Source organism: Mustela nivalis (genome assembly GCF_964662115.1).
Source record: "Mustela nivalis genome assembly, chromosome: 3".
Taxonomy (NCBI): Eukaryota; Metazoa; Chordata; class Mammalia; order Carnivora; family Mustelidae; genus Mustela; species Mustela nivalis.
Window position 1 is genome coordinate 56,395,929 of NC_139022.1, and position 26,577 is coordinate 56,422,505.

The 26,577-nt window shown below is 34.9% G+C and overlaps 1 protein-coding gene and 1 pseudogene across 43 annotated transcripts in view; one reads left to right on the forward strand and one right to left on the reverse strand.

Moving 5' to 3' along the window:
* Positions 1 to 4,006: 4,006 nt before the first annotated feature.
* PPIP5K2 (diphosphoinositol pentakisphosphate kinase 2) overlaps positions 4,007 to 26,577 on the reverse strand; it is a 78,064-nt gene continuing 55,493 nt past the window's right edge. For 5 of the 42 annotated variants that reach the window (XM_082723789.1, XM_082723757.1, XM_082723786.1 and 2 more), the window contains 8 exons: positions 25,440 to 25,556; positions 24,603 to 24,776; positions 23,250 to 23,322; positions 21,567 to 21,686; positions 20,619 to 20,681; positions 17,004 to 17,144; positions 12,687 to 12,812; positions 4,007 to 5,731 (listed from right to left, as the gene is read on the reverse strand). In XM_082723789.1, the coding sequence (XP_082579915.1) occupies positions 5,619 to 5,731; positions 12,687 to 12,812; positions 17,004 to 17,144; positions 20,619 to 20,681; positions 21,567 to 21,686; positions 23,250 to 23,322; positions 24,603 to 24,776; positions 25,440 to 25,556 (927 nt within the window). In that variant the 3' untranslated portion in view covers positions 4,007 to 5,618. The remainder of the gene's footprint in view (positions 5,732 to 12,686; positions 12,813 to 17,003; positions 17,145 to 20,618; positions 20,682 to 21,566; positions 21,687 to 23,249; positions 23,323 to 24,602; positions 24,777 to 25,439; positions 25,557 to 26,577) is intronic. The other 37 variants (XM_082723778.1, XM_082723775.1, XM_082723776.1 and 34 more) reach the window with 15 other exon arrangements.
* LOC309861912 (profilin-1 pseudogene) lies at positions 8,430 to 9,922 on the forward strand (annotated as a pseudogene). Its single transcript has 2 exons — positions 8,430 to 8,498; positions 8,881 to 9,922. The product of its transcript is annotated as a profilin-1 pseudogene (transcript).

The following is a 26,577-nucleotide window of genomic DNA, read 5'->3' on the forward strand; positions in this document are numbered from 1 at the left end:
CTCTCAAATAAATAAATTAAATCTTTTTAAAAAATTGTAGAGAAAACTATTCATCAGAAAAAAATTGATCTACTGAGCATGTGAAATATATGACCAAATATACTGTCGTAATTCAACTTAAGGAAACCAGAAGTTTATCTAGAGATACCACATGGCAACACAACAGAAGGAAATGCAATAGGAGTTTGTAAGAGTTCAGGAAAGAAATGGAAAAGCGAAAAAGCCATCCCCAAACAAATGCCATACCAGAGGAAATACAAAAGGGAGAAGTGAAACTGAGAGAGGGCCAAAAGGGGATAAGGTAGAAATGGTTTCATCTTGATTAGTCAGGGGTTCAAAATGTGGCATTTAAATTGATAAGCATGTAATAAAGCCATAAAATATTTATAGGCATAAAGCTAAACACAAGGAAAACCAAAGAAATAATACAGCCAACTAAAACTGCTCTAGAGGGAAGGCAGAAAAAAAGTATACTAATTGGACATTGTTCATAGCAGGGAGTCAACAGCATCTAAAAAATGAAATACATAAATCAAATTACAGTTAAGAAGAAAACCACTAGGGGAACAAAGGAAACCAGAGCAAATATGGATGATACATAATGCAGTGTACAGTGTATATTGTTGATTACTTATCCTTTATTCATCCCTCCACCCCTCATCCCTAACAGAACCCAAATTTTGATCATATGTCCATCCTTTCTTCACATAATCATGTGCTCAAAGGAGGAATTCTTAACCCAGAGTGATTCTGCTTCTCCAGGGGACATTTTGACAATATCTAGAGACATTTTTTGACTCTCTTTTAGGGGGAGTTACTGGCATTTAGGTTAGAGACCAGGAGAACAGCTTCAGGCCAAAATCCTATGTATGATCTTTCAAGCCTTATCACAGGCAATTACAAAAGCCTTTACATGGGCTTTATGACAGAAAGCTGTCCTCCCCACACAGTCTTTGAAGGGAGCTGTAGTCAAGGACTCGGGCCACCAATGGCCACCATGCTCATATTCATATCTGCCTTCCCAGCCCTGGCACCTCCATCCAGAGGCCTCCTTCTCAGGGGGACCTTGGCTATGGCAATGTTTGGGCATCTCCACTGAGACCTTCTTACTGGGGAGAGGAGACCAAGATACACTTCTCCTGTTTTTTCCACTTCTAGCCTTTCCTTCTCTCCCCTCCCTGTCCCTGGGTTCATAAAAAGGCAGGAATCTTCTGCTCAGTGCTCCTCAGCAGTGAGACTATTTCCTCCATCCACACTACATGTCATGTGATTGATCCCTGCCCAGTGCCACTCAGTGGGGGGTGGGGCAGGAGGGAAGGAAGAACAGTGAAGAGCCGTACTACTTTTCTTTTGGGCCTCTTGCTTATATTATCACAGTAAGTAAACAGAGACTTGATCATTATTTTCATTTTGGCTCATTGTATTAATTGACTACCTCAACTCTTGCAGCCTAGCATAGGAATATTGCTAAACACTGACTAGGAACAGAACAGCCTTCCACAATAAAGCATTAATTGGTCCAAACTATCTACAATGCTGAGGCTTTTGGGGAAACTTGACCCTATCACCAGCTTCAGAGCCAATAAGCCCATAGAAATCTCCTAGAGAATGTTATTCATCCAGGAATGGATAGATGACCAAATAAGTTGGCCCAATCACATGGAAATAAAAGACATACTATTCCATGGGTAAGAGAGAATTTTCTTCAATTTTGTTGTGTTAGGCATGAACAAGGGAGCATAAAACCCTAACTGCCATGGGAAGCCGTTTTGTGAACATGAGGGAAAACACCTTTGGGATAAAGCTTGTACAGTGCTATAGGAGTGAGGGAGAGAAGGTGGGTCCTTGAAGACAGTATGGACTGAGAAGACTGTGGCTGGAACCCAACTCCCACCTGCAGACTTGCAGAAATGTGTTCTAAATTTCCTTATGATTTTAAGTTTCAACTGGAGTTTTTCTTATTTGGAGTGTTACAAAAAGATAAACAAAATAACAAAATAACAAAAGCAATAAAAATAGAAAGCATTAACCTAAAAGCAAAGTATATTACATATGAATAGACTACACTAATATATGAAATAAGAGGAATCCTAAAATTGAATCACAAAGCAAAACTCACCATATACTATTTTTAAAAACTTGAAAAAACTGACAAAAATACAAAAAATACAGGGATGAATAAAGGGATATAATCAAGCAAATGCAAGCTAAATTAAAATATCAGTCATAATATTAATATCAGACATTTTAAATTACAGGACAAAAGCACCCAGGGAAACAGCAACAACAACAAAAAATTTTGTTGTAATGATAAAGGTTATACCCACATTGGAAATCTAGCAGTCCTGAATTCATATACAATGGAAAACACAGCCACATACAGCAGAGAAAAAAAATTAAAACCGACCATAAAAGGAGAAAACCCCTAAGTGAAAACTTTCATTTACCTTTGTCTCAAGTTATGCCTAAGCACATGGACCAAACGAAAAGGTTACAGAAAATCTAAATGATATATTTAATCAAAATATAATTTACATATAAAATAATAGATCTTATATAGTTCTCCATTCTCTGAATATAGAGTAGACCTTCAAAACAATTGACCCATATAAAGAAAACGTCACAAGGCAATTGTGTGGTACCCATTATTCTGTACAAAGGGAGAGCTGTTTCTACTTGGACTCCTTATGACAAGTGACTCCTTCAGAAGAAATAGAAAAATTGTTCCCCTGGGTGAGAAGCTGCTAGTGGTGACAGCTCTAAGTACAGTTTATGAAAACTGGAGAGAGGCTAGAGAGGGAGGTGCTGAACCATCGCAGAAATGATCCGCACTTGACTAAGAAAAATACAGGCAGTCTACACTGTCCAGGTAAGTCAAGGATAAAATGATGTAATATTAATGAACACTATATGGAAAGCAAACTTTGATTAGCGCAAAAGGAAATACTGAGGACTTTTCACCAAGGACCAACACCAGACAAAAAGGTAAGATCTTAGTTCAAACTGGCATGAAACTAGGTAATAGTGGACATGCAGAGCAGAGCCAGAAAACCTGGAGGGAAATCTGGGTAGTACTGTTCGAAACAGACTTTTGTCTTGTCTCAAGAGTTTTAATGAAGTATTTCTTGAAGAAGTGTACATTTAACTTGTCTCTCTCCATGGCCATCTATTCCCTTTTGCTCCATGTATATACTAAGCACACTGTCACAAGTTCTCTGTCTCTTTACTGTTTTTCTTCTGCCTCCATTTCCTGCTCAAAGGAAACATGAGAACAGCTGTTCAGCACATTTTGCTCCTTAACCTGAGGTTGGTGAAACACGCCTGCCCGCCGCCCCCACCCCGCGAATATTTCCCATTGAGGCTGGACTATGAGACCTCAATACAACCAGGGCAGCAAAAGCCACCAGCACAACTTCAAGGGCAAAGTTGTCTGAGTTCAGATGTATGGTTAAGGATGGGAAGAATGAGTAAGGTACTCTAAGATCAATACCCCAGAATGGCTGGACAGTTCCTCAGGCAGCGCCTTCTCATCTCTTTGCCAGGTGGAGGATTAAGCTGCAAGCGGTATCTTCCAGTATTTAAAACAAACGAAAAATATACCTTCCAGGGACAGAATCATTTGAGAAACAGATGGTTCAGTCAAACTTCTACTAAATTGTGGTAACTATAATTTCTTGCTCTTATGTATAAGCCTTTTTGTTGTTTTAGAAAAGGATTAAGATTCTTTGAAATAAGACTGTCCAGTCTATACAAAAATATTACTGAGTTTAGTGACTACAGTCAAATCACAGTTCTTGTATAAAAATGGAAAAAGTGAGCTATGCTGAACTTTTCTAGTTAATTTCTAGGAAATATATTGCAATGTGTATGGCCAACAGCAAGTTTTATTTCACAACTAAGATAGCATTGTTTAATAATAGTTTTCTTCATTTACTTCTATTTTGAAAGCTAAAAGGAAAGATAAAGAATAGGAATAAAAAATAATTTGTCATTTAAGTCACTCTGATACTGGAAATAAAATATTTTAATTCAGTTCCACTTAAAAAATAAAAGGAGTTTCTTACTCCCACACTGAGCACATTAACATTTTCACATACAGAAAGCTTAGGTACATTCAACTGTTTACAAGACATGTCTCCACATAATACAATTACATTCAAAGTATATAAGTATATAAACTTGTTTAATTATATATATTTGTGACTCCTGTATCTGGTACTTTTAAAACTAACACATAATATGCTTATTTTCTAAAAGTCAATTCTTAGATGATGATCTAGAGTTAGGAGAGTCTCCTGAAAAATTTTAATAGATGTGTTCATATGAGAATTCAGTAATTTCCTGAACATAAGCTTCAAACTAAAGCTTTAGCAATTTAAGTGACCTGACTGGCAATGCAAGGAATTCTTATCAGGTTGTACTGTTTGGTTTACAGTTTAAGTCATTTCAAGTGGTTTATAATTATTTGTGCATTGGGGGGAGAAAGCACCAAGGATAATAAATATTTTTTCACATCATAGATGAAATCACAAAACAATGATCTCAATTTCCTTTCAAAATCTAATCATTTGAAAAGAGCATTTATTTCAAATGTTCTATCTTTAAGCTTTCTTAGTGAGACCAACTGATACACTAGAGATAATAGTAGAAATGCTAAAAAGGTGCTATAGATAATATCTACCAACTACAGAATTCAGACATTTTTCGCACATTAATGATACCCATTTTTGAACTGATTTCCTTAGATCTAAAAAGAACTCTGAAAATAAGTGTAACATTTATAAACTTGTCAACTATATCTCTTTAAAAAAAAACCCTAAAGATGTCTTTCTTCCCAACATATGAAGCAAAATTTTCCTGATGAGCAAAAGCACCTTATGGTAAGGAAATATATAAAGAAAATATTTTCTACAAATTAATATAAGAAATTTATGTGCATAAAGGTGTAGTTATTCCAGCTGTATATGTAATATTTTAAATAACATACAATAAAAAAACTCAAAGCACAGATTGAAAAAATAACCCATATGTTAATACTCCAGTTATTAAATATTGCAGCATATATGTAATTCTAACAATTGGGGGAAAAGGTTTCTAATCTAAATGGTCAATGAAATCTCTTTGGAAATACACTCAAAGAAATCTGCATCAGTAATCCTGACTGTCAAATTCTAACCCAAGCTACAGGTTTTCACAGCTAAGATAAAATCCCATGAAAATGAAAGTGGATATAGAGGTCACCTCACAGATTCTTCAGTAAACAGCATTATTGGTGGGACACTGGTACAAGCTATCTAGGCTTTTCTGTCCTTGTCTTTATCAAAGGTACACTGTAAACATAACATTAAGAATGACAGACCTACATCGCTATAACTTTTGGTATCATAAAATGTTAATAAACATTGTCTTAAACATTTCAAGATCATGAGAAAAGTTCCTTACCTGAATATATACAAAGAATTCTCTAGATTTAACATATTCTAAAATGAATTCAGAGATGTATAAGAGAAACATAAGCTACTTGCTTTGACAGTTTTCAGTCAACGTTTATTATGTGTCCTTTTCTACTGAACATGTGACTTTTATATATTTAAGGAGTTCCAGCTTCTGCTAAGATTTCATTTCTTTTTCCCAGTGGTCTTTTTGTGTTCATGCATTTCTGTTTTGTTAGTTATATTCTTTTTTCGAGATGAGGTATTAGGAACAACTGCATTAGAAGGTCCACTGGTAGCTATACAAAAAAAGAAAACTATTGCTTAGATTTTCACAAGAATTCATGTTCAAATAATACTGCTAAGTGATAAAATAATTACTTTATAATTGTGATGTAAATGAAACATTATAAACATTCAATAGAGCATCTTTAACCTTTTAACATTTTAGAATTCAACACTAATACAAAAAAGTAATTTCAATGGGCCATGTTCCCCAAAAATTTTCTTTTCACTCTACATTCTTCCTAGAAAACTAATTTATTCATCATTTTTTTTAAAGATCTTATTTATTTATTTGTCAGAGAGAGATCACAAGTAGGCAGAGAGGCAGGCAGAGAGAGAGAGAGAGAGAGAGAGGAGGAAGCAGGCTCCCTGCAGAGCAGAGAGCCTGATGTGGGGCTCGATCTCAGGACCCTGGGATCAAGGCAGAGGCTTTAACCCACTGAGCCACCCAGGCGCCCCAATATAGACAGTCTTGATTGAGAATTCATCCTTCTATATCCAAATGAAAATCAAGCCCTAATGAGTTGCTAAAAAATTATTCTAAGCCAGATTATACTTCCGGTCCAGATGGGAAGCTTCTGCCACACCAATTCTTCTGCAGATAACAAGTATAAACTCAAGATAAAATATGAAAAACAACTATTTGAAGACACTGCAAAGTAAACAAAAGCAGGCATACAATGGAAAAAATCAACACTTGGAAGAAGGAAACCCATGCTGAGTCCCCACAACACACATACATTTTTGAAAAAGCTTCTGGCCTTAAAAACAATGGGGTGCCTGGGTGCCTCAGTCAGTTGAGTGCCTGACTCTTGATTTCAGCTCAGGTAATGATCTCAAGGTTGTGACCACATTGGGCTCTGCTCTGGGTGTGGAGCCTGCTTGGGATTCTCTCTCTCCCTCTCCTTTTACCCCTCTGTTCCCCACCCTCCCAGCCACCCCCCACCTCCTGTGCCCAGCCCCTAGCTCATGGCTCACAAGCTGTCGCTCTCAAAAAAAAAAAAAAAAAAAGAAAGGAAAAAAAAATAAGAAAGAAAGAAAAGAAAAGAAAAAGAAAAAAAAAAGCTTTTGGCTTGAGGACAGTATCCAGAGTAACTAGTCTGAACCATGTGCAATGACTAAAACTCCAACATAAAACTCATTCTTAGCATTAAGAACCAGAAGATAAATATTGGAACAACTACAGCTGCTTGAAGTCAGGTGGGTGATCCCAGAAAGGGAAAGCCCCCCATTTTTTGTATAAACCCTGATCATATTTATGGCATGAGCAGGGTAAGCACCAAGAATTCCAGCTGAGGCTAAAAGAAATGAAGTGAAATGTGAGCTATCAATGACTTCAAGGGACACAGTTTTCAATCTGAGTTCCGTCAAGGTTAACTCTTTGCTTTACAAGAACCCAAACAACTCAATAGTCTTGTGAGAAACATAACAACACTTGATCTTAGCCAAAAGGCCGAGAAGCGATGTGAGAAACATAACAAAAATAACAGTCTGGAGTTTATACAACATCTCATTCATAATGTCTAGGAGACAATCCGAAATTACTCAATGTATGAAAAAACAGGAAAACATCTTTCTTCTTGAGAATAGATAAATTAATAGAGACCAATCCCAAGATCAGCCAGATCAGTTACGCAAAAATTTTAAAGCAAGCACTTTAACTATACTCAAGAACAAAGGAAAAGATTGCTTATAATGAATAAGAATATAGGAATATAGGAAATCTACAAAGAGAAAAAAATTATAAGAATCAAAAAGTGTCTAAAACTAAAGAATAAGTAAATATCTGAAATAATAATCTACTAGATAGGTTAACAGCAGAATGGAGAGGGAAAAGTGAACATCAATCCAAATTATTAAAAAAAAAAAAAAAAAAGTCCTGGGCAGGCTTGCCATAGTCAAACTGTTGAGACTTTGTCAAAGATGGGAAAATACTCAAAGCAGGAAGAAAAAAAATAATTCATTAATCCACAGCATACACTGGAACAATTCAAATTAGCAAATACTTCTTATCAGAAACAACGGGAACCAGAAAATCGGAACACCACCTTTTAAATGCTGAAAACAGTAACAACAACAAATGAACAAACAAAAATCTTTCTTCCTAGAAGTATCTATCCAGCCAAACTACTTTCCAGGAATAAAGGTGAAATAAAGACTTTTTCAAATACAGAAACAGATCTGCAGTATAAGAAATGCTAAAAAGATTCAGGTTGAAAGCAAAACCAGATGGAAACAAAGACTTGGAAAATGGAAGAAAAACTGCTATGGCTGGGGCACCTGGGTGGCTCAGTGGGTAAAAGCCACTACCTTCGGCTCGGGTCATGGTTCCAGGGTCCTGGGATCGAGTCCCGCAACGGGCTCTCTGCTCAGCGGGGAGCCTGCTTCCTCTCTCTCTCTATCTGCCTGCCTCTCTGCCTACTTGTAATCTCTCTGTCAGACAAATAAATAAAATTTAAAAAAAAAAAACTGATATGGCTAAATCAGTGGATAAATAAAAGACTTTTTTTCTCTTCTTAATTTCTTTAAAATACATATATGACTGACTACTTAAAACAAATATTCCAACACTAAATTATAGCCTTTATAATACATGTGGACGTAACACACATCGATAACTTGTGTGTTAAGGATGGGAGGACAGGAAGGTAAACAAACCTATAGTTGCAACGCTTCCCACATTTTGAGTATAAAATTATCTCTAAGTAGACCATGAAAAGTGAGAGATGTGTATTTATAGCTGCCAATAAAAGAATAATTCAAAAAGATAAAGTTAAAAAGGTAATAGGTAAGTTAAAATAAAATACTAAAAAATACTAAATTAATACAAAACAAGGCAAAAAAGAATAAAAGAATAACAATCAGAATATACAAACAGAAAATATAATAAAATAGTAGATCTAACCCAACCATATCAATAATTACAATGTTAATGAGTTATAAACACTTCGACTATATTGTTAGAATGGGTTTTTTTTTAAAAAGCCAAGTGTATGTTGCCTACAACAACAACAAAATAATTTCTTAAATTCAAGGACACACAGCAGAGAGCAGAGCCGAGGTCCGGACCGCAGCGCGCCCTGAGCTCTCTGCCTCCCCCTGCATGCCAGCCGGAGGCTCAGGGGCCCACATGGACCCCAGCAGCAGCGCCATGGCCGGGTAGAACACCTACATCTACAACCTCATGGCGGACAGGACCTGTCAGGACGCTGCCATGGTGGCCTATAAGGACTTGCCCTCCATCTGGGCCGCTGTCCCTGGGAAAACGTTCATCAGCATCATGCCAGCGGAGGTTGGTGTCCTGGGTTGGCAAAGACTGGTCAAGTTTTTTCGTGAACTGACTGACACCTAGAGGCCAGACAGGACGGGGAATTTACCATGGATCTTCGTACCAAGAGCACCAGTGGAACCCCCACTTTCAAAATCACTGTCACCATGACTGCCAAGACGCTAGTCCTGCTGATGGGCAAAGAAGGTGTCCATGGTGGTATGATCAACAAGAAATACTATGGAAGTGGCCTCCCACCTGCGGCATTCCCAGTACTGACCTCATCTGTCCTTGCCCCCCACCACTCCCCATGGCTTTTGCACCCCTCTCCTTCCCAGACATACAGATAACACCATTTTTATTTTGGGGGCCATTACCCCACACCCCTTATTGCTGGGGGTGTGGGCTGGGGGCTGGGGCTGGGGCTAGATGGACAGACATCCCCCCACCACAAACCTCTCCTGTGTATGGTTGGAAAACATTTCTGGTTTTTTGGGTTTTATTTTCTGAATAAAAAAGTTATACTAAAAAAAAAAATGAAGACACAGACTATTTGTAAAAATACTTCATGCATACAGTAAGCATGAGAAATGTGAAGTAGCAAAATTCACAACAGATTAAATAAACTTGAAGACAAACCATTACTAGGAATCAGAGGGAAATTCCATGATGAGAAATGAGTCAATACATTAGGAAGTCATATCAAATATATATGTACATAATAAAAAAGCTTCAAAGCACAGAATAAAAACTGACTGAATTAAAGGCAGAAACAGACAATTCCACAGTTGAGTGAAAACTGCTCTCTAAGCAACTGATAAAACAGTGAGGAAACTTTTCTCCTATGCACTTGTTACCACCCCTCAAAATGGTAAAGATACAGAAGATCTGAATATGATTATCAGCAATTCTGACCTAATGGGTACTGATAGAACATTACATTACTGAACTATGGAATAAAATTTCTTTTCTAGTGTTCTTGATACATTTAAGATGTACCAAGTCCAAATGGTAAGCCATAAAAAAGTTTCACATTTAAAAGACTGCAATCCGTGTATGTTACAAAACAGCGTATGTTTTGTAATTGCAATGCAATGAAACAAGGAATTAGTAATAAGATCAAATCCCCACCCCCCAAATATTTAGAAATTAACCAATATGTTTCTAAATACTCCATGACTCAAAGAATAAATCACAACGTAAATTAGAAAATATTTTTAACTGAATGAGAATGAAAATAAAATTTAACTTTTGTGAGGTGTAGCTAAAAGAGGGAAATTTACAGCTTTAAATGTTTATATAGTAAGAGAAGAAATGTCTCACAAAAAGTGATTTAGAAACTAGAAATAGGAAATAAATATAAAATAAGTAGAAGGAAGGAAGAAAATATTAAAGAGTGGAAATCAATAAAATATATAACAAACAGCTAAAATCTAGCTCTTTGAAAACACCAACAGAATGGATAATTTCCTAGTAAGCATAATAAAGAAAAAAAAAACCCACAACAAAAATTATCAGTATCATGAATTATAGAAGTTATTACCACATTCATTAAAAGGATAATAAAGTAATAAGAAAGTTGACAACTTAGATAAAATGAACAAATTCCTTGAAAACTGCAAGTTATCAAAGCCATCACTAAAATGAAACAAAATTAATTCTATCAAAATTTAAGAAATACCCATCTTACAAATACTCATTCAGAAAATAGAAAGAGGAAGAGATACTACCCAAATTATTTCATGAAGCCAGAACCAACCTGATACCAAAATCTAAAAGACATTACAAAAACAAAGAAAACAAACAAAAAACCCAACTAAAGACCAGTCCCTATCTTTCACAAATGCAGGTGCCCAAATCCTCAAAGTCAAACTGAATTCAGCAACATATAAATAAATTATTCATCATGACCAAGTAAGGTTTATCCCAGAAATGCAATATTGGCTTTTAGTGGCTTATATTTGGAAAGTCAAATACAATACCATTTCATCATTATTTAAAAATGCTTATGAAATAATGCATTTATTATGTGTCTAATATATAGAAAACAACAATGTACCATGATTCAAAGAGTATTCAAGTCTACCAATTAACAGTTATGTGAACAGGAGTAAGTCACAACCTCTCTGTAACTTTTCATCCATAATGGCATGGCCATGGGCCATGTTTAGAAATATAAGAGTAAAAAAGCTCTTTGCATAATAAAAAACTATATGTGTTAGCTTTGAGTTACATATGGAATATACCATAATTTATATTTAAGATACTCAGATATTAAGTTTTATATTTAAGATTATATTTAAGACTTCAGTTGTCTATACCTGCATATTCTGATTATTTAGAAGGTACTAAGTTTAAATATATTTAAGATATTGTCTTTAACTTATTAAAGCCTGATAATCTGACAGAGCTATAATTAGGTATAAATATCAAGTCAGAAGTAGAGTGTCATCAGAGCTCTTGTTTTGGTAATCCTATAAATATATCACCAGTGGAGGGGGCTGGATTGGGTCTTCAAGAGTGGGAAGTAATGGGAGAACATTTTAGAAGAAGAAAAATGACCTGAGTATCACAGGGATTTATTTGGGGGGAAGTGAAGAGAATAGTCTGCAACACTGTAACAATAACAGCAGCTAACATTTAGTGAGTGTTTACTGCTAGGTCAAGTACTTTATAATATTATTGGATTCATTTCTGACAACCATTAAGAGGCACTGTTACCTTGATGTTATGACTATGAAACCAAGAATCAGGGAAGTTAAGTAACATACCCAAGATCATATAACTAACAAGTAGTAGAGTTGAGATTTTAATCTAGGTTCCTCCCACTCCCAAGCACAAACTGTTAACCAAAAGAATATTTGAGCACACTACCATGAGGCAAAGAATTAAGAGATTTCCAGTGAGGATACAGTCAAAAACTCAGAGCTGCCTAGAATTCTCTGAAGAAAAGAAGTATAGGTTAAGAAAAAAAAAGAACAGCTGAATGTCCTTATTTAGTATAGGAAAGTAGGAAGAAGGACCCTCAAACAAGAAGAGTAGAAGAATCAGATACAGGTAAAGAGCACCAAGACAGAGTACACTGTGGAAGTCAGAATAAGATACAGTTTCAGGAAGGATCAATCACACAATCAAATATGGCCAAAACTAAAAACAGAAGAAAGTTGGGGCACTTGGCTGGCTCAGTTGGTAGAGCATGACTCTTGATCCTGGGGTTGTGAGTTCAAGCCCTAGGCTGATTACATTACTTAAAAAAATAAAATCTTAAACACACATACACACACACACACACACACACACACACACTCACGGAAACAAACAGAAAAAAGTTGATAAAAGATAGTTGAATTTGGTATTCTTACCATTAGACTGAGAATGGAAAATTAAGACACTGTAAAGGAAGACAAAAAAATTTCATATAAAAGGACTAAAATAATGCCTAGACTCAAAAGAAAAGCAAAAAGAGTTCATAAGTTAGTTTGCAGAAACATGTAAGTATGAAATAATTTTTATTAACAGATACAGGGGTGGGAGAGCCAAAAGAGAAAAAAAATACAAATACATCAATGGACTACCATAACAGTTTTTAACTCTAGGAATTGTAATGATCTTTTGTAAAAATAGATTTTAACCCCAAAAAGCAAGCTATTTTTACTCCTCTGATTGCTATACAGAATCATAAATTCACAAGCAGTCCTAACCTGGCTTGCTGCTTGCTTTCGTACCCTTTAAGGTAGCCGGTGGTGTTGGGAGGATCTTTGCAGGCGTATAAGTATTTAAAGTTATTTTTCTTCTCATTACTGGACTGGAACGTGAAGCTGTAGAGGCTGAAAGAAAAAAAAACACAACAGATATGGCAGTTCAGTAATTTCCTGCCAAGTCTTTACATTTTAGAAGTTTCTAATGACATATTTAGTGGACTTTAGAATATACATTACAGGAGAAAATAAACAATGTAAGGTTTAGAGAGTAAATTCAGCAAAATCATCTTTCCTATAAAAAGTTCTCTCATGCTCTTAGCCAAATAGATGTTTTGTTTCTATTGTAAATAATAAGCATTTAACAGTATTTACTAAAGGTATGCCATGGGGCGTCTGGGTGACTCAGTTGGTTGGGCGGCTGCCTTTGGCTCCGGTCATGGTCCCGGAGTGCTGGGATCAAGTCCCGCATAGGGCTCCCAGCTTCATGGGGAGTCCGCTTCTCCCTCTGACCTACTCCTCTCTCACGTTCTCTCTCACTGTCTCTCTCTCAAATAAATAAATAAAATCTTTAAAGGTATGCCAACAAGAATAGAGCAAAAGACATAATTTTATCCTGCCCTGACAGAAACTCAGATTCTTAAGGGATGGTGAAGAGCTTATGACACTTTTATTGCCTGATTAAAAAAAAAAAAAAAAAAGACAGGGTGCCAAATTGTTTTCCCTTAAAAATATGAGGTATGAGGTGGAGATTCAGGGATAGATAATTCATGAACACTATGGTCTATTAAACTATTCTGGTTAAGAATAAATTAATATGATTATAAGTAATAAATCAAATTGTCTTACTCTATTACCTAATTGAGATTTATCTTGATGCAAGGGAATTTTAAAGAATTTTTTTTTCTTTCTAAGCAAGGTGGGGCAATTAAGAGGTGTAAAAAGGAAACGTAGGGGTAATTCTTAAGAATAAGCTTCTCTGGGGAAGGATAGGCCAGAACCAGTTAGCTACTGGCATGAGCTTCTGAGTTCCCAACCAAAAGGAGGTGGAGAGTTAACAAAATACAGATTTGCCTGTTTTTGTGATTTTTTTGGGGGGGAGGACCTGATAGCAATAAACAGCATGTCTCTGAAAAATATGTGAGCCAATAACACCAACTGTGCCTTAGATGGCTGATATCTATCTACACTGAATGAATATAAATCCCATTGGTGGAAGCTCCAAGTAGTCATTAATGACATAATACACAAATGAAGAAAAAATCCTTAAAGTACCATGTAAGGCACTACATTGCTACCAAGCTCTTTCCCGCTTGCATATTTTCATCCTGTTAACTTCCTTCTTTTAACTTATCCAATTAGCATTTCCACACCTCCTCCCCATCAGATATTGTTAGTGTCCCATTTTAAGCTATCTACTAGTTAGCACGGAATTAAATTTGTCCTAAGTGAGGAAAAAGACTTTCTGAGTGACAGAGGATTAACAATGTCAGCTTCTTTATTATAAACAGCACAAAATCAATATAGTCTACATCATGATACAAATTCCTTGACAGTTCAGGGAATTAAGTATAAGTAATGTAAATGTACTATGATTATTATTAATTCTGCAATTACAGTATAAAATATTAAATAAAAAAAGTTAGTCAGGGGAAATTGGAAGGGGAAGTGAACCATGAGAGACTATGGACTCTAAAAAACAATCTGAGGGGTTTGAATTGGCAGGTGGGTGGGAGGTTGGGGTACCAGTGGTAGGTATTAGAGAGGGCACGGATTGCATGGAGCACTGGGTGTGGTGAAAAAATAATGAATACTGTTATGCTGAAAATAAATAAAAAATAAATTAAAAAATAAAAAGTCAGATAACTTTTAATTGGCATCTATTTTCTTTACTATTCAAAAAGAATGAAAAAACCATATACTTTAGAAGACCTGGGTTTTAGTCTTGCTTGACCACTAACTGCTTGATTTCCTCAATGGGTATTCTAAGTTTTTTTCTTTAAACAGTAAATTTTTCCCAAATGAAATCTTAAAACAAAATGGATGAAAAGAGATACTCTGGTTGAAGCAGCCATGCAAGACATAAGGCCTAACCATTCAGCGTCGTCGTCCTCATGGAACTTCCAAAAGCTCTTGGGAATACAGACTGAAGACCAAAGAACCAGATGGACTCTAAGGTTTATCCACTTCTATGAACTGTGTTAACTGTATTTACGTTCTCCTCTAGTCCCCTTAGTAAGCAATGGCAGGAAATTTTAAGAGAGCTACAGGTTGGGGTACAACTTATATCCATGATTCAGAGAAGAGCTAATCTGAACTGGAAAAGGAATTTGATATCCTTCTTTTCATTAATATACCTCAATAATATACTCTGATGAACTGAACTCACTAACCCCAGAAATAAAGCCAACATAATGTAACAGCATCACAGAAATGAATGCACCTTCAAAGATGATCCTTTTGTAAATATTCCACAATTCTCTTTCCAAAAAAACCCAGAAGTCATTATTGCTATTTTCCTTAAGTCATTCACTGAAAATCTTCTAAAGTCTAACTAACATTGATATCTATCCTAAGTTCTAATTTAATAATCAGAATATTTCTTTCATCTCTATTTTAAGATCATAAAACCTTAGCCCAGGGAAGAAGTGAAACATCAAGTATAAAGAGGGTAAAGGGTAAATGAGAATTCATTCAGGTTCTCTAATGCAGTCTGAGGAAAAGCACTGTCCATTCTATCACCTAACAGAAAAGAAAGGAATCTGAACATACTTTGTTTTCCTAACTTTGACTTCATGGAGAAGTTATTTCATTTGCAGTATTACTAGTTCCCAGAATCAGAATAATTCATATGAAAATTCTGAAATTAAAACCTACTTCCTAAAACCATTTCTAAAAGTATTTTAGAATGCCCCGATATCTCTCCATTATCATTAATGATTCAATGTTGACTTCTACTACCAGAAGCGGAGGAAAAGGGAAGCCCACTATACTGCAGAAATGCAGGGGCACCATTCCGACAGAATACAATGTGAACAGAACTCTCTAGAATAATACAGTGTGGTAGCCAGAGAAGAGAACCCAGCAACACGTGAAAGTGGCTTTCATTCCAAGCCCTCCAGCTTCATTCTTCAGAGAAACAGATTTACAGTATGCAACTTACAAAAAGGAGAAAAGTATACATTGAAAGACTGTGACTTTCCAAAGATATGATTAACCCCAGCAAGATTCTTAACAGAGCAGAGCATGCTCTCCCCAAACTGTATGCTTCCTAAAGTTCCAACATGCTGACGGATCCTATTGAGCTGAGAATGATAGCGGTCAACTGACTTCTCACATCCAAAACGGTAGCTCTACAGGTTTCCCAAAATGATGTCCCTTACAACAGTGCTGAAGAATATGTCACCAAAATTGTGTTTTTTCAAAAAATAAGTTTTGGAAAATCTAGGTATACAGCTTTCCTGACAGAAGAATCTTAGCTATTTCTACACAAATATAACTCTATCTCTCTAAAGGGAGGGGGGAATATAATAAATAGTTTCCAAAACTTCCTGAGCCATGAATCCCTTTTCTTCATACAATGAATGAACATTTTCAGAATATTTTCTGAGGAATGTAACTTGAAAACCCTTCCGTCCTAATCTGTTCTCTTTAGTCCAGAGTGCCTTCTCAGTCAGTATGACTACTTATCAAAGGTGTTGTGGGGATGGGCATGTGTGCCTGTGTAGGTTAATGACAAATGATATTTTGTAATTTTTTAAAAAGCTTATTATAAAATGATACACGATATGAAAATAAAAAAAGACCACAACTCTATACTGTTGACTTCTATTCCTGGGTCTTTTTTTTTTTTTTTTAAAGATTTATTTATTTATTTATTTGACAGAGAGAGAGAGAGAGATCACAAGTAGGCAGAGAGGCAGGCAGAGAGAGAAAGAGAGAGAAGGAAGCAGGCTCCCTGCTGAGCAGAGAGCCCGATGCGGGACTCGATCCCAAGATCCTGGGATCATGACCTGAGCCGAAGGCAGAGGCTTTAACCCACTGAGCCACCCAGGCATCCCTATTGCTGGGTCTTAGATTTTTTTTCTTTTTCCTTTCTGGAAGGAGAAAGATTTTTGGGAGGAGTCACGAAAAGCGCCACACTGCATAGTAATTACACTAAAGAATTCCAAATAATCTTCCTCTATACCCCCTTTTCTCCTAAAATTCTATTCACTACTACTACTTGAGTTTGTTATTATATTTCTTTTTATATTCAGATAGTATCTACTGCCACAAAATGATATAATAATAATAATAATAATAAAATAATTTTCCTACAAATTTCAGGGGTCTTCCTTGGAACTTCACTTGATGGAGAAGCAATGGAAGCAAGAAATTCATCCACCTGCTTTAAAGACAGGGCATTGTGAAGAGTCTCTAGAGGACAAATAGATGGTACCATGGAATACAATTCAAAGCCTGAAAAAAAGAAAGAAAAAAATATGGATATTTAAAAAATCATTACATAAGGAAGACAACCACTGCTTCGAACTATGCGGGTTAGGTCTTTCCAATCTATCACATGCAAACACACGAGATCTCTGAAGTCATGACGCCAGATGCTATGCAATATGGGATTGGAACAAGATGTGACAAAGATTTCATTTTAAATGTAATCACATAGTATAGCATGCACACAATTTCATTCTATATTTTGGTAAAATTTAAGAATGATACTTAAAGGAAAAAACCTGGGGGTGGGGAGAAGCAGAAAACATTATATTGTTTCAGTTTTTACTTTAAAATTTCAGGTCTACTTGAAAGGTGAATAAGTTGATGCCATAATGTGTCCCTGATGCCAGAATGCTAAAATTAACCTCTTATTGAAGAATAATTATGTTGTAATTACTTGTGAAGAGTGATTTAAATTAGCTTTTCTAGTCATACCAAGGCCAACGACTCTCTAGTGTGACCTGTAAACAACATTCATTCATTTATGCTGAAAATGAAAATTGAAAACATTTACCTACCTTTTTGAATTAACTCAATAATGCTATTGTTGAAATTGCTAGTTGAGTAAAGTCAAGCCAAGTAAAAAGCAATACAAAATACAGACATGTTTGCATTCAACAATGGCACAGAAATACAAAAATTCCTTGAAACAAATCATGCACATATATATTATTAATACCATCAGTGAAACAAAAATGCTTAAATACAGTTTTTTTTTAATAAATAGGATATAGGTTATTTGCTTTTTATATGAATAGCCTGTTCATTTAAACTTTATTCAACGGAATGGCTTTTAAAATTGCTTTCATATACAACTGAAATAATAGGTCCTTCTGCAGCTATTCTTTGCAAAATTCGAACTAATTTTCCTCCAAAGGAAATACTTTTAACACTTAAATTAAGATTTTCTATAAAGGCTAATATGATTAAATAAAAATTAAAAATCAAACTCAAATAGACTGCAAAACTCTCTGCTTCAATAGGCATGTGCTCATTTTACTTGGCTGATTGTTTACTTAATTTGGGGAGGAAAGAGTGACCCGAGAACTGCCTAAGTCTTGGCTGAAGTAGGGAAAGTATGGTTGAAAGAGAATGGAGTCTTCCTATGAAAATAAGAAGAAGGTTTATAAAACCGGTTTGTTTGATTTTTCAGGTGCAAACCAAAGCATGACGTAACATTACATATACTCAAAAACAAAACAAAAGAGAAACTATACCGTAACAGCAGTTAAAGCACCTAAATTAAGCACTAAAAAAATTAGGTTTGCACAAGTATTATGTTTTTTAAAGTACAGGATTCATGCAAATACACGCAAACCCTTTCTTGGCATTACACGAAACTTAACGATATGATTTTTTTTCTCCTCTAGTCAGAATGTTTTGTAACAACTATTTCCTTGCATTTGCCTGTTGGATTTCCTAACAGGCAAATAACAATACAGTAAGTTCCTCTGGTGACATATTTCCCCACTTATCTTTAGTAAACTTTGCATTTAATGCACAAGGAAAGGGTTAGCGCAGCAATTTAAAAAGCCACCCTGCTGTCATGTTTAGAAGCTATGAAAACATACCACTGGAGCCTAGACATTCCACAGAGGAAACGGACCAGCACCTATAGAGGTGTAGGTGTTCTGCACAGAGGCCCAGAAAACAAGGTAAAGCACTGTCAGAAGATACTTGTTTCACCATGTTCCTTGAACTAAAGATGAAGGGAGGGGTAAGTCCATGATATGTATTAAGATGGAAATAACATAAACGTTAGGGGAAATAAAAAGTGAAAGAGTCAAATGACAATTCATAGGACAGATAAGACAACACAGTATTAAAAAGAAAAAAAAAAGAATCTTGAAAACCCGAAAGAAACATTTCTAGAGTTGAAAAGAATGCATTTTACATGCATTAAGTCACACATGTGGAAAACCCACATGTGGGGGTCTTAGCCAAAGTCTCGGCCAAAGGAATATAAAGTTACTCTAGTTTCTGTTAAATTTCACAAACTTTTTTTAAAGCTTCAGTAAACACAGATTCCTCCTATAAATAAAACTTGCAATACTGGCTATAAATACATAAGCAGTCCGCACAAAAACTACAGTCAGTCTTAAACCTGCAATGTCACTTCTTAGGATTTTGTGACTTCTGTGTTTCTTGTGACTTTGGTTTTTCTTCTAAGAGGTTCTTAGAAGCTGCAACTGTATCAAGTAAGGATCTTTTTCTTCAGAAAGTAGCATTTAAAGAGCTACAAGGGATGGAAAGCACATTAGGCTTTAAGGCCAAGTTTTCTCTTGTTTGAGGATGAGATCTTCTTACTCCACCTCCAGGAAGTGTTACTTAAGTGTTACTTAAGTGTGTTGTTAAAGGATCCAGACAGGGGAGAGTGACTATAAGCTGTGTTTAACCCTTTCGTTTCATAGAAGTTTTTGAAAGACCTGACTCGAGTTTTTGAAAGATTTATTTGCAGTTAAAAAGAAAAAAAAATTTCTAGGGGACCAAAGCAACTTCACTCCGAAGAAAAGCAAAAATCTGTATGTTTTCCTTTAAATTCTTTGATCCTCAGTTATTTAAAATGATCAGTAAATAATCCCTTTTGTCCCAGAAGAACAAGCTCTGTGTAAGAAAGCAGTAGTAGTGCAAGGATTCAGTTTATCAACAATGGGCACGAAACACTTTATTGTTAGCCTCAGAAATTTAATTGAATTAGATTTCTAGATTTTCAGCTTAGTCTTCTTCCTATCGTGAGTTCTCCAAATTTTAGCAAAAAACAGTGGTACCAAAAAAAACAACAACAACAACAACAAAAAAACGCCAAAACTGGTTGCTTCACCATAGCAAACCATATTGCCATATTGCCACATGAGAACAAAGTGAGGGCTAGATGAAGTTTTCAGACTGCTCCAGACCAAACACAGTTTTACTTTAGACAAAGAGCCACAGATAAATGATGTTACACAGTGAAATCTGCATCTCCTAGTTCCCAAGAACTTTTCAAAGACACATCTCATTTGGCTATTTGACAAGCGTGTCTCTGTATTTCTTTAAGTAACTAAATAAAACAACCACGTGATCAGAAAACAAATTAGGAAAAAAAATTAAAATGATTAAGAATTAAAAAGAAAACAGAATACTAATTGTATTTTTAAAATTTGTGTAGACTGATCACTTGAGAAATTAGAAGGGATTTTTAGGTGCTAATTTAGTATTAAAACTCATCATCATTGTGGTCATTTAAAAGTTTGATGAGTGATGTTAAGTGATTATGTAAATTACAGCTGAAAAGGGGAGCTAGACAGTATCAATGCTTCAGGTGAGTAAGTTGGAATTATATGCCAACTGAAATTAAGAATGAAGAAATGAATGATACTGTATACCCCACAGTTTGAAATAAAAGAAAAATAAAAAAGGATGAAGCAGGGGAATATCTTTTAAAATAAAAGCAAAACGTACCATTGGTTGGGTGTCGAGCAAATGAGATAGAAAACCTTTTAACAGCAGAACCGCGTGTGGCGTCTGAGAAAGAGAAAAACAGGTACCTGAAATTCATAACAGCTACCAAAAGAAGAACACTTAAAAAAAGAGAGAAAAAACAAATATATAAGGAGGTTAGAATTAGGTAACATGCAGAAGGGAATGAGAGAGGGTACTGGTTAAAAGTAAAATGGCTTGATGATAGAGGCAAAGTGTTTAATGAAATATACAAAAGAAAGAAAAGCGGGATGAGCCAGCAATTCTGGTAAATCCATGTTTTGCTGACTTAAGTAAATTTGTGGATATATGAGAAAACATTTTAAATAAAGCTAATCCTGAAAGGGCTAATAAATGTTCCTATTAACAGGCACGAGCTTCCATGAGCCTCAAAAGACAATCTGAATATTAACACTTAAGGTATTTTAACAAGAGTGAGAGGCTCTCCAACTAGAGATTCTAAAATATTCTCATCCTATGTTTATTTTATAAAAGTATTGCCAAAATATCTTCTTCTACTTATAAACGTTCTGTTTACTTTATTTCATTTAGATCACTGTCAATAAGTAAAATGAGGGATAACAATGAATAAAAGTTTAAAAGATCAGAGAAAGACTTATTCTTTATAATATGGCTTACTTACTGTCCATAAGACCAATACATATGATGCAGTTCTAAATTTCACATTTCAACAAACTAGTCATTGAATAAGTACTGTGTGTCTAACTACAATTAATTCTGATGAAACACGGATCCAAGCTATGGACAAGAAAGCAGTGATTGTCATTTAGGCGCTAGGTGTCATCAAAGGGAGCTAGGATTCCAGTTGAATCAGTCAGTGGACTTAGGCTTGCCTTTGAGAAGTACTGTATGTTTATGGGTGTGTGCGTGGGTATGCATATGAATCTGTGTGTGCATATGTGCACATACCATCTATGCAGCCAGAAGAAGTCAGCTTTTTACGATGAGTACGAGCATAATCCTGTAGGTTAGGTGCGCTTGAAGAACCCCCGAGCACCGAGGTGCTAAACAGGCCCGCACAGTGAGACCCTGATGGGAGTTAGAGAAAATACATACACAACGGGTGTTCTTCCATTCACAATGGGAATTCATGCAGCATGCAATAACATGGCTCTTACCACACTTATCTGGCAGTGCCTTCAATAGACTCACAATTCACTTGTAATGTCAACTTTAATATAATCACCACCACCATTTATTGTATGTACAAATAAAGGTATTTAACACTGGGTAAAAGGTTGCCTTTGAGGAAAATAATATACCTATACCATAATTAGACATATACATATTAAAAGTACTAAAAATACTACCACAGGAATTAGTTTAGGTTGATAAGGGATTCAGTTTGCATGAGCAGTTCATATAAAAAACCTCTCCTAGCACAAGTCTAGTCATAACAGATCAGTATTTTTTAATGTATGTCTATAAATGAAGAATCTTTTCTGATACCCCTGAGTTAAGAATCATCAGTATATGTTACAAAATAAAGCAAATTACTAATCTGTGAGAAGACCATGTGAGAACAATTCCTTGTAGGTCATCCAGGCCTAAATCACCTTAAGTTTCTAATACTTAAATGACTTCAGATCTTAATTAATAAGACCCCATGAAACACATTATTAGCAAATAAAACATAGCCAGTATAAAATAATGTTTAATTTGTAGCAAAAATCTTTATACCCAAGGAAAACTTTTACCACTTGGTAAAGTTTAAAAAAATTTCTATCAAATACATTATGATACATAAAGGAAGATAATGTGGGAATATTAGAAGCTATCAACATTAGCTGTGTGTATTAACTAAAGAAGATCCCCAAGTAAATAGTCATCAACAAAGAGTTCATATACTTAGTATGCAGGTCAAAGTACATAAAAAGTTGAACCTTATTCATGCTTTATTAAGCCTATTTAGACAAGTATTTATAGAGAAAATACTATATGCCATTACCTCATATCGTTTACCAACCACGAGCTTAAAACTAGTTAAGTTTAGAAAGGTCCTTTTCAATGTTGCTTCGCAACACTTTTTGCAAAGAACTAGTTACGTTCCATAGGTCAATAATGAATAACAACTGCACTTATGCATTAGTTTTGCTTTGGTTTTCCTTAGGAGATAATCAAAAGGAAAATCAATATACCAAGAAAGGGTTTAAAACACTCCCACTTAAAATTTTTTTTTTAATCAGAAAAGAAGCTTTTTTTTTTTCTTTTTAGTAGAAGTTTCTTTTTTGTTTGCAATAGCATATATACAATTTTATCAACTGGGGAGAATAAAGTTTCATTCCTAAATTAAAACATTTGGGGATTTTGATTTATAGAATACAAGATTAAAAACTAGCATTGGCAACTGGACTAAGTAGTTCACACTGCAGACAGTCAAAATAGTTATAAATCAAATTAAATGCTATTCCTCGTTCATTCTATTGAAACTTTACTGTATACTTTGAGTCGTACAATATTTTTTAATTAGTATGTGTTAGATTAAAACTAAAGCATAGCATTTGGTCATGCTTTCATCACTGAAATTTTACGTATGTGCAAAAGAGGGAGTTGAAGAAGGTTTGGAATATAATTTCCCTTTAGACCACGTACCTACAGTAGGGTTCTGCTTCTGTTCCACAAGAGTTCTTGGTGTTCGCAGGTAATTAGCATTTTCAGATACAACCTGTAGAAGCAAAGCAAAATAAATGAGGTAAAACAGTTAAATCAATTAAAAAGTCCATACTTCATTTGAAGCCTGTTCCAGACAGACAAAGGTTAATAAGCTGTATGATAAATATTAGTAGAAGTACATAAAACATGAAAGATCATGCAAGATCCCCTTCTGAAGGGAGTCCATTTCATATGAAGTCCTTGCAATGAAGTGGTGCGAAGCAGGCATTCAGAATGAAATATCATGTATGAAACAAGACAGATGAAAAGAAACAATTAATAGATTGATATAATTTCACTCTTAAAAGAAGCCAAATGCCCACTCTTACACAGCTCCTGTATTTGAAGGGGGGAAAAACAATCACAAACAAAAGAAAAGACAGACAGAGACTGTTGAGGTCACCATACAATTACTGATCCATGCACGGGCTTTATCAGAGTAACCTTTAAATATTCACAGCCTTAATGGATACCATAATCCCTTTTCCTATAATCAAATGCATTATATTTCCAAAAGGAAGTTGCTGAAATTCTTGGGAAAGTCATGTATAACAGCAGACCTTCCATTCTTAAAGCAAAAAAAAAGCAAGAAAATTCTATTATTTTAAATTTCCAAATGTCATCACAGAAAGTCCTTCTGAAGTCCTTTTATTTCAGCCCATATTACTAATGGGTACCTATATATTGCATCTTCATATAAACAGAGCATTAAAATATTATACAACTCAAAAAAAACCCCACACTGGATATTAGAATACTTCCAGATAATGGAATAGTGAGGAGAGATAAATTAATATTAGGTATACCCTGCTAATTAACACAGGACCACGTAAATTTTGATAGTTTAAAAAATGTTCATACGCTCAGCAAATTCCAAATGGAATCTAATTTTTCAATTATGGAGGGGAAGGTCATTAAATTTTCTTACCATCAAATTACATAATTTTGTTTCTGAATGTTTTGAAGGACAACTATGCCAAAAAAGGTATCTTTCCTTTTTAAAATTTTTTAAAAACACACTAAAGTTCCAGGAATATAAAATTTATTGATTAATTTTTAAATCCTGGATATTTAAAATCCTTCCAATAAAAATCCTAAACACATGCAATGTAAGAGGTTTCTTTCTCTCAAATATTGTCAGGTATCACAAGCTTATTTTTAAGTGAACGGAAAATTAAAATACAGAAGGATTTACTCTGATGTTAAATATAAGGGATTAGATGTCCTCAAAGACAGCTATTTGTTGCTCTGAATGCGGGTAGGAAAATGTTTAATGAAGTAAAGTTTAAAAACCTGTTGCCATGAGCCAAAAATACTGGATGTGAAAGCCAATGATTTGGGGGAGACAGGGGAAGAAGTGATTTGTTCCCCTGATCTGCGTCTTCGACGCCCAGTACCCACACCACTGGTATAATGCAGCCAGGTACCAGTACCCTCTGGGCTAGACACACTCAGGGGGCTCTCTTCCTGGAAGTGAGAAAGGGGGCAAAGAAAAAAAAAAAAAAAGCAGAGCATGCAAAGTTAGATACAACAGAGCCAAATGATCAGAAAGAAAAAAAAATACAGTTTGTTCGCATTTATCAATTTTTTTAAAAAAAACTATTAAACAGTAATTTGGGAGCCAAATATTTCAAATATTTGAGAAATTCATGGGAAGAGTTAGAAATCTAATTGTATGTGATAACAATTATAGGAATTACCTTATCTTCAATATACGAAATATTTATACTGCTTAATAGTTGTCTCTTTTCTCTTAAAACTGGAAAGATTTAACAATTTTCTGTCTTAGCAACTTTTAAAGTATAAAAGTATTCTGCTTAATTTTAAATATTCAAGACATTCTGTGCTATACTGGATAACCTTCTAGCCCAAAGCACTAAAGAATTGTGCAAAGGGTTACAGAAATTTCAATGTATATGATGTAGAAAAGAAAACCTATCTGCCAGACACTTTAAAAAAGAGAGGTAAAATGGATTCAAATTGCACTTGTTTCCACTTTCAAGCTATTTTGTTTACCCCCTCCAAAGATTATTTATAGAGTTCAGTAAGCAAAACATGCAGCAAACATCATCATTTACATGTTTGCATGTTCAGGTTTCAGACAGTGAGGACAGAGTAAAATCTACTTGCACAAAATGAAGAGAATAGTCTTTTTCTCTGTGTGTCTTTTGGAAGTACAAACTTCTGATATCCATGGAGATGGTGGACGCTGGAAAAAGTCTTCAAGGTTTTACTTGAATAATTTACCTTATGGAAGTAAAAGTTTAGCATGGCATAGAAATAATCTCTTGAAAGCAATTATTTAAGTATTTATGAGAAAAAAGGTTTATAAATGTGTTCTGCGTCTTAAGATTAACAAAGGGCAGTGATTCTGTTGAAGATTTTACAAATACAAATGTGTTGCAAAATGAAGACTCACAACACATTTGGCTTAATCAGTGTTAGAAGCTTTCTGGAGTACAGAAGGTTTAATGGTAAAATTTTGAACAATCTGATTAATGTGCAGATTGTTTTGTTCAACAACATCAAAATCACTGCCCTCACACAGATGTTTAAGTTCTATTAATATGTCACTTCCCAATTTTCTGAAATTAAAGATACCTGAACATAGTCCCAGGTTTCTTATTTTTAAACTAAGCTATACTAGAACACAGTCCCAAATTCTACAGCTCTTAGTCATTGTCTTTAATAATTAACTTAAAATATCACAATCCCTATAGAAACCCTAAGTAGGATACAATTTCCATTATAAAATTACCACAATCTACTTATTGATGGATGTTTTTCCTATGCATAACTGTCAAATTGGGCCACATATTTATTTGAAATTTGAGAATCATAAAGCACTTCTCTTTGTATAATTTGGGGCAACAGAAATGAGCATAGTTCTGTTTTGTTGTTATTTATGTTCTTACTCCCCAGCTGCTAGTTAAATGTTATATTTAACTCTCATGACTTGGCATATGTCATGATCAACAAAGATATTTTTCTAACTTAAAAGATGAAGGTGGTTTCTATTTTAAAATCTTGCTCTGTACTTTCACTTGAGCATTTAGAAAAGATTTATAAGTACTAATCTCAATCAGTGCTGGGAGAATCAGCCTATAGGAAATACAGATAACCCAAAATAAAGGTTTTTGAATTATAAAAAATGCATAGTGGTGTTAAAGAATTACTTAACAAGCTACATTCCAACTGTTCAGCTTTCCTGTTAAATCTTATTTTAGTAGTTATTTAAATGTCATTATATTGGAGAACATAAGAATTA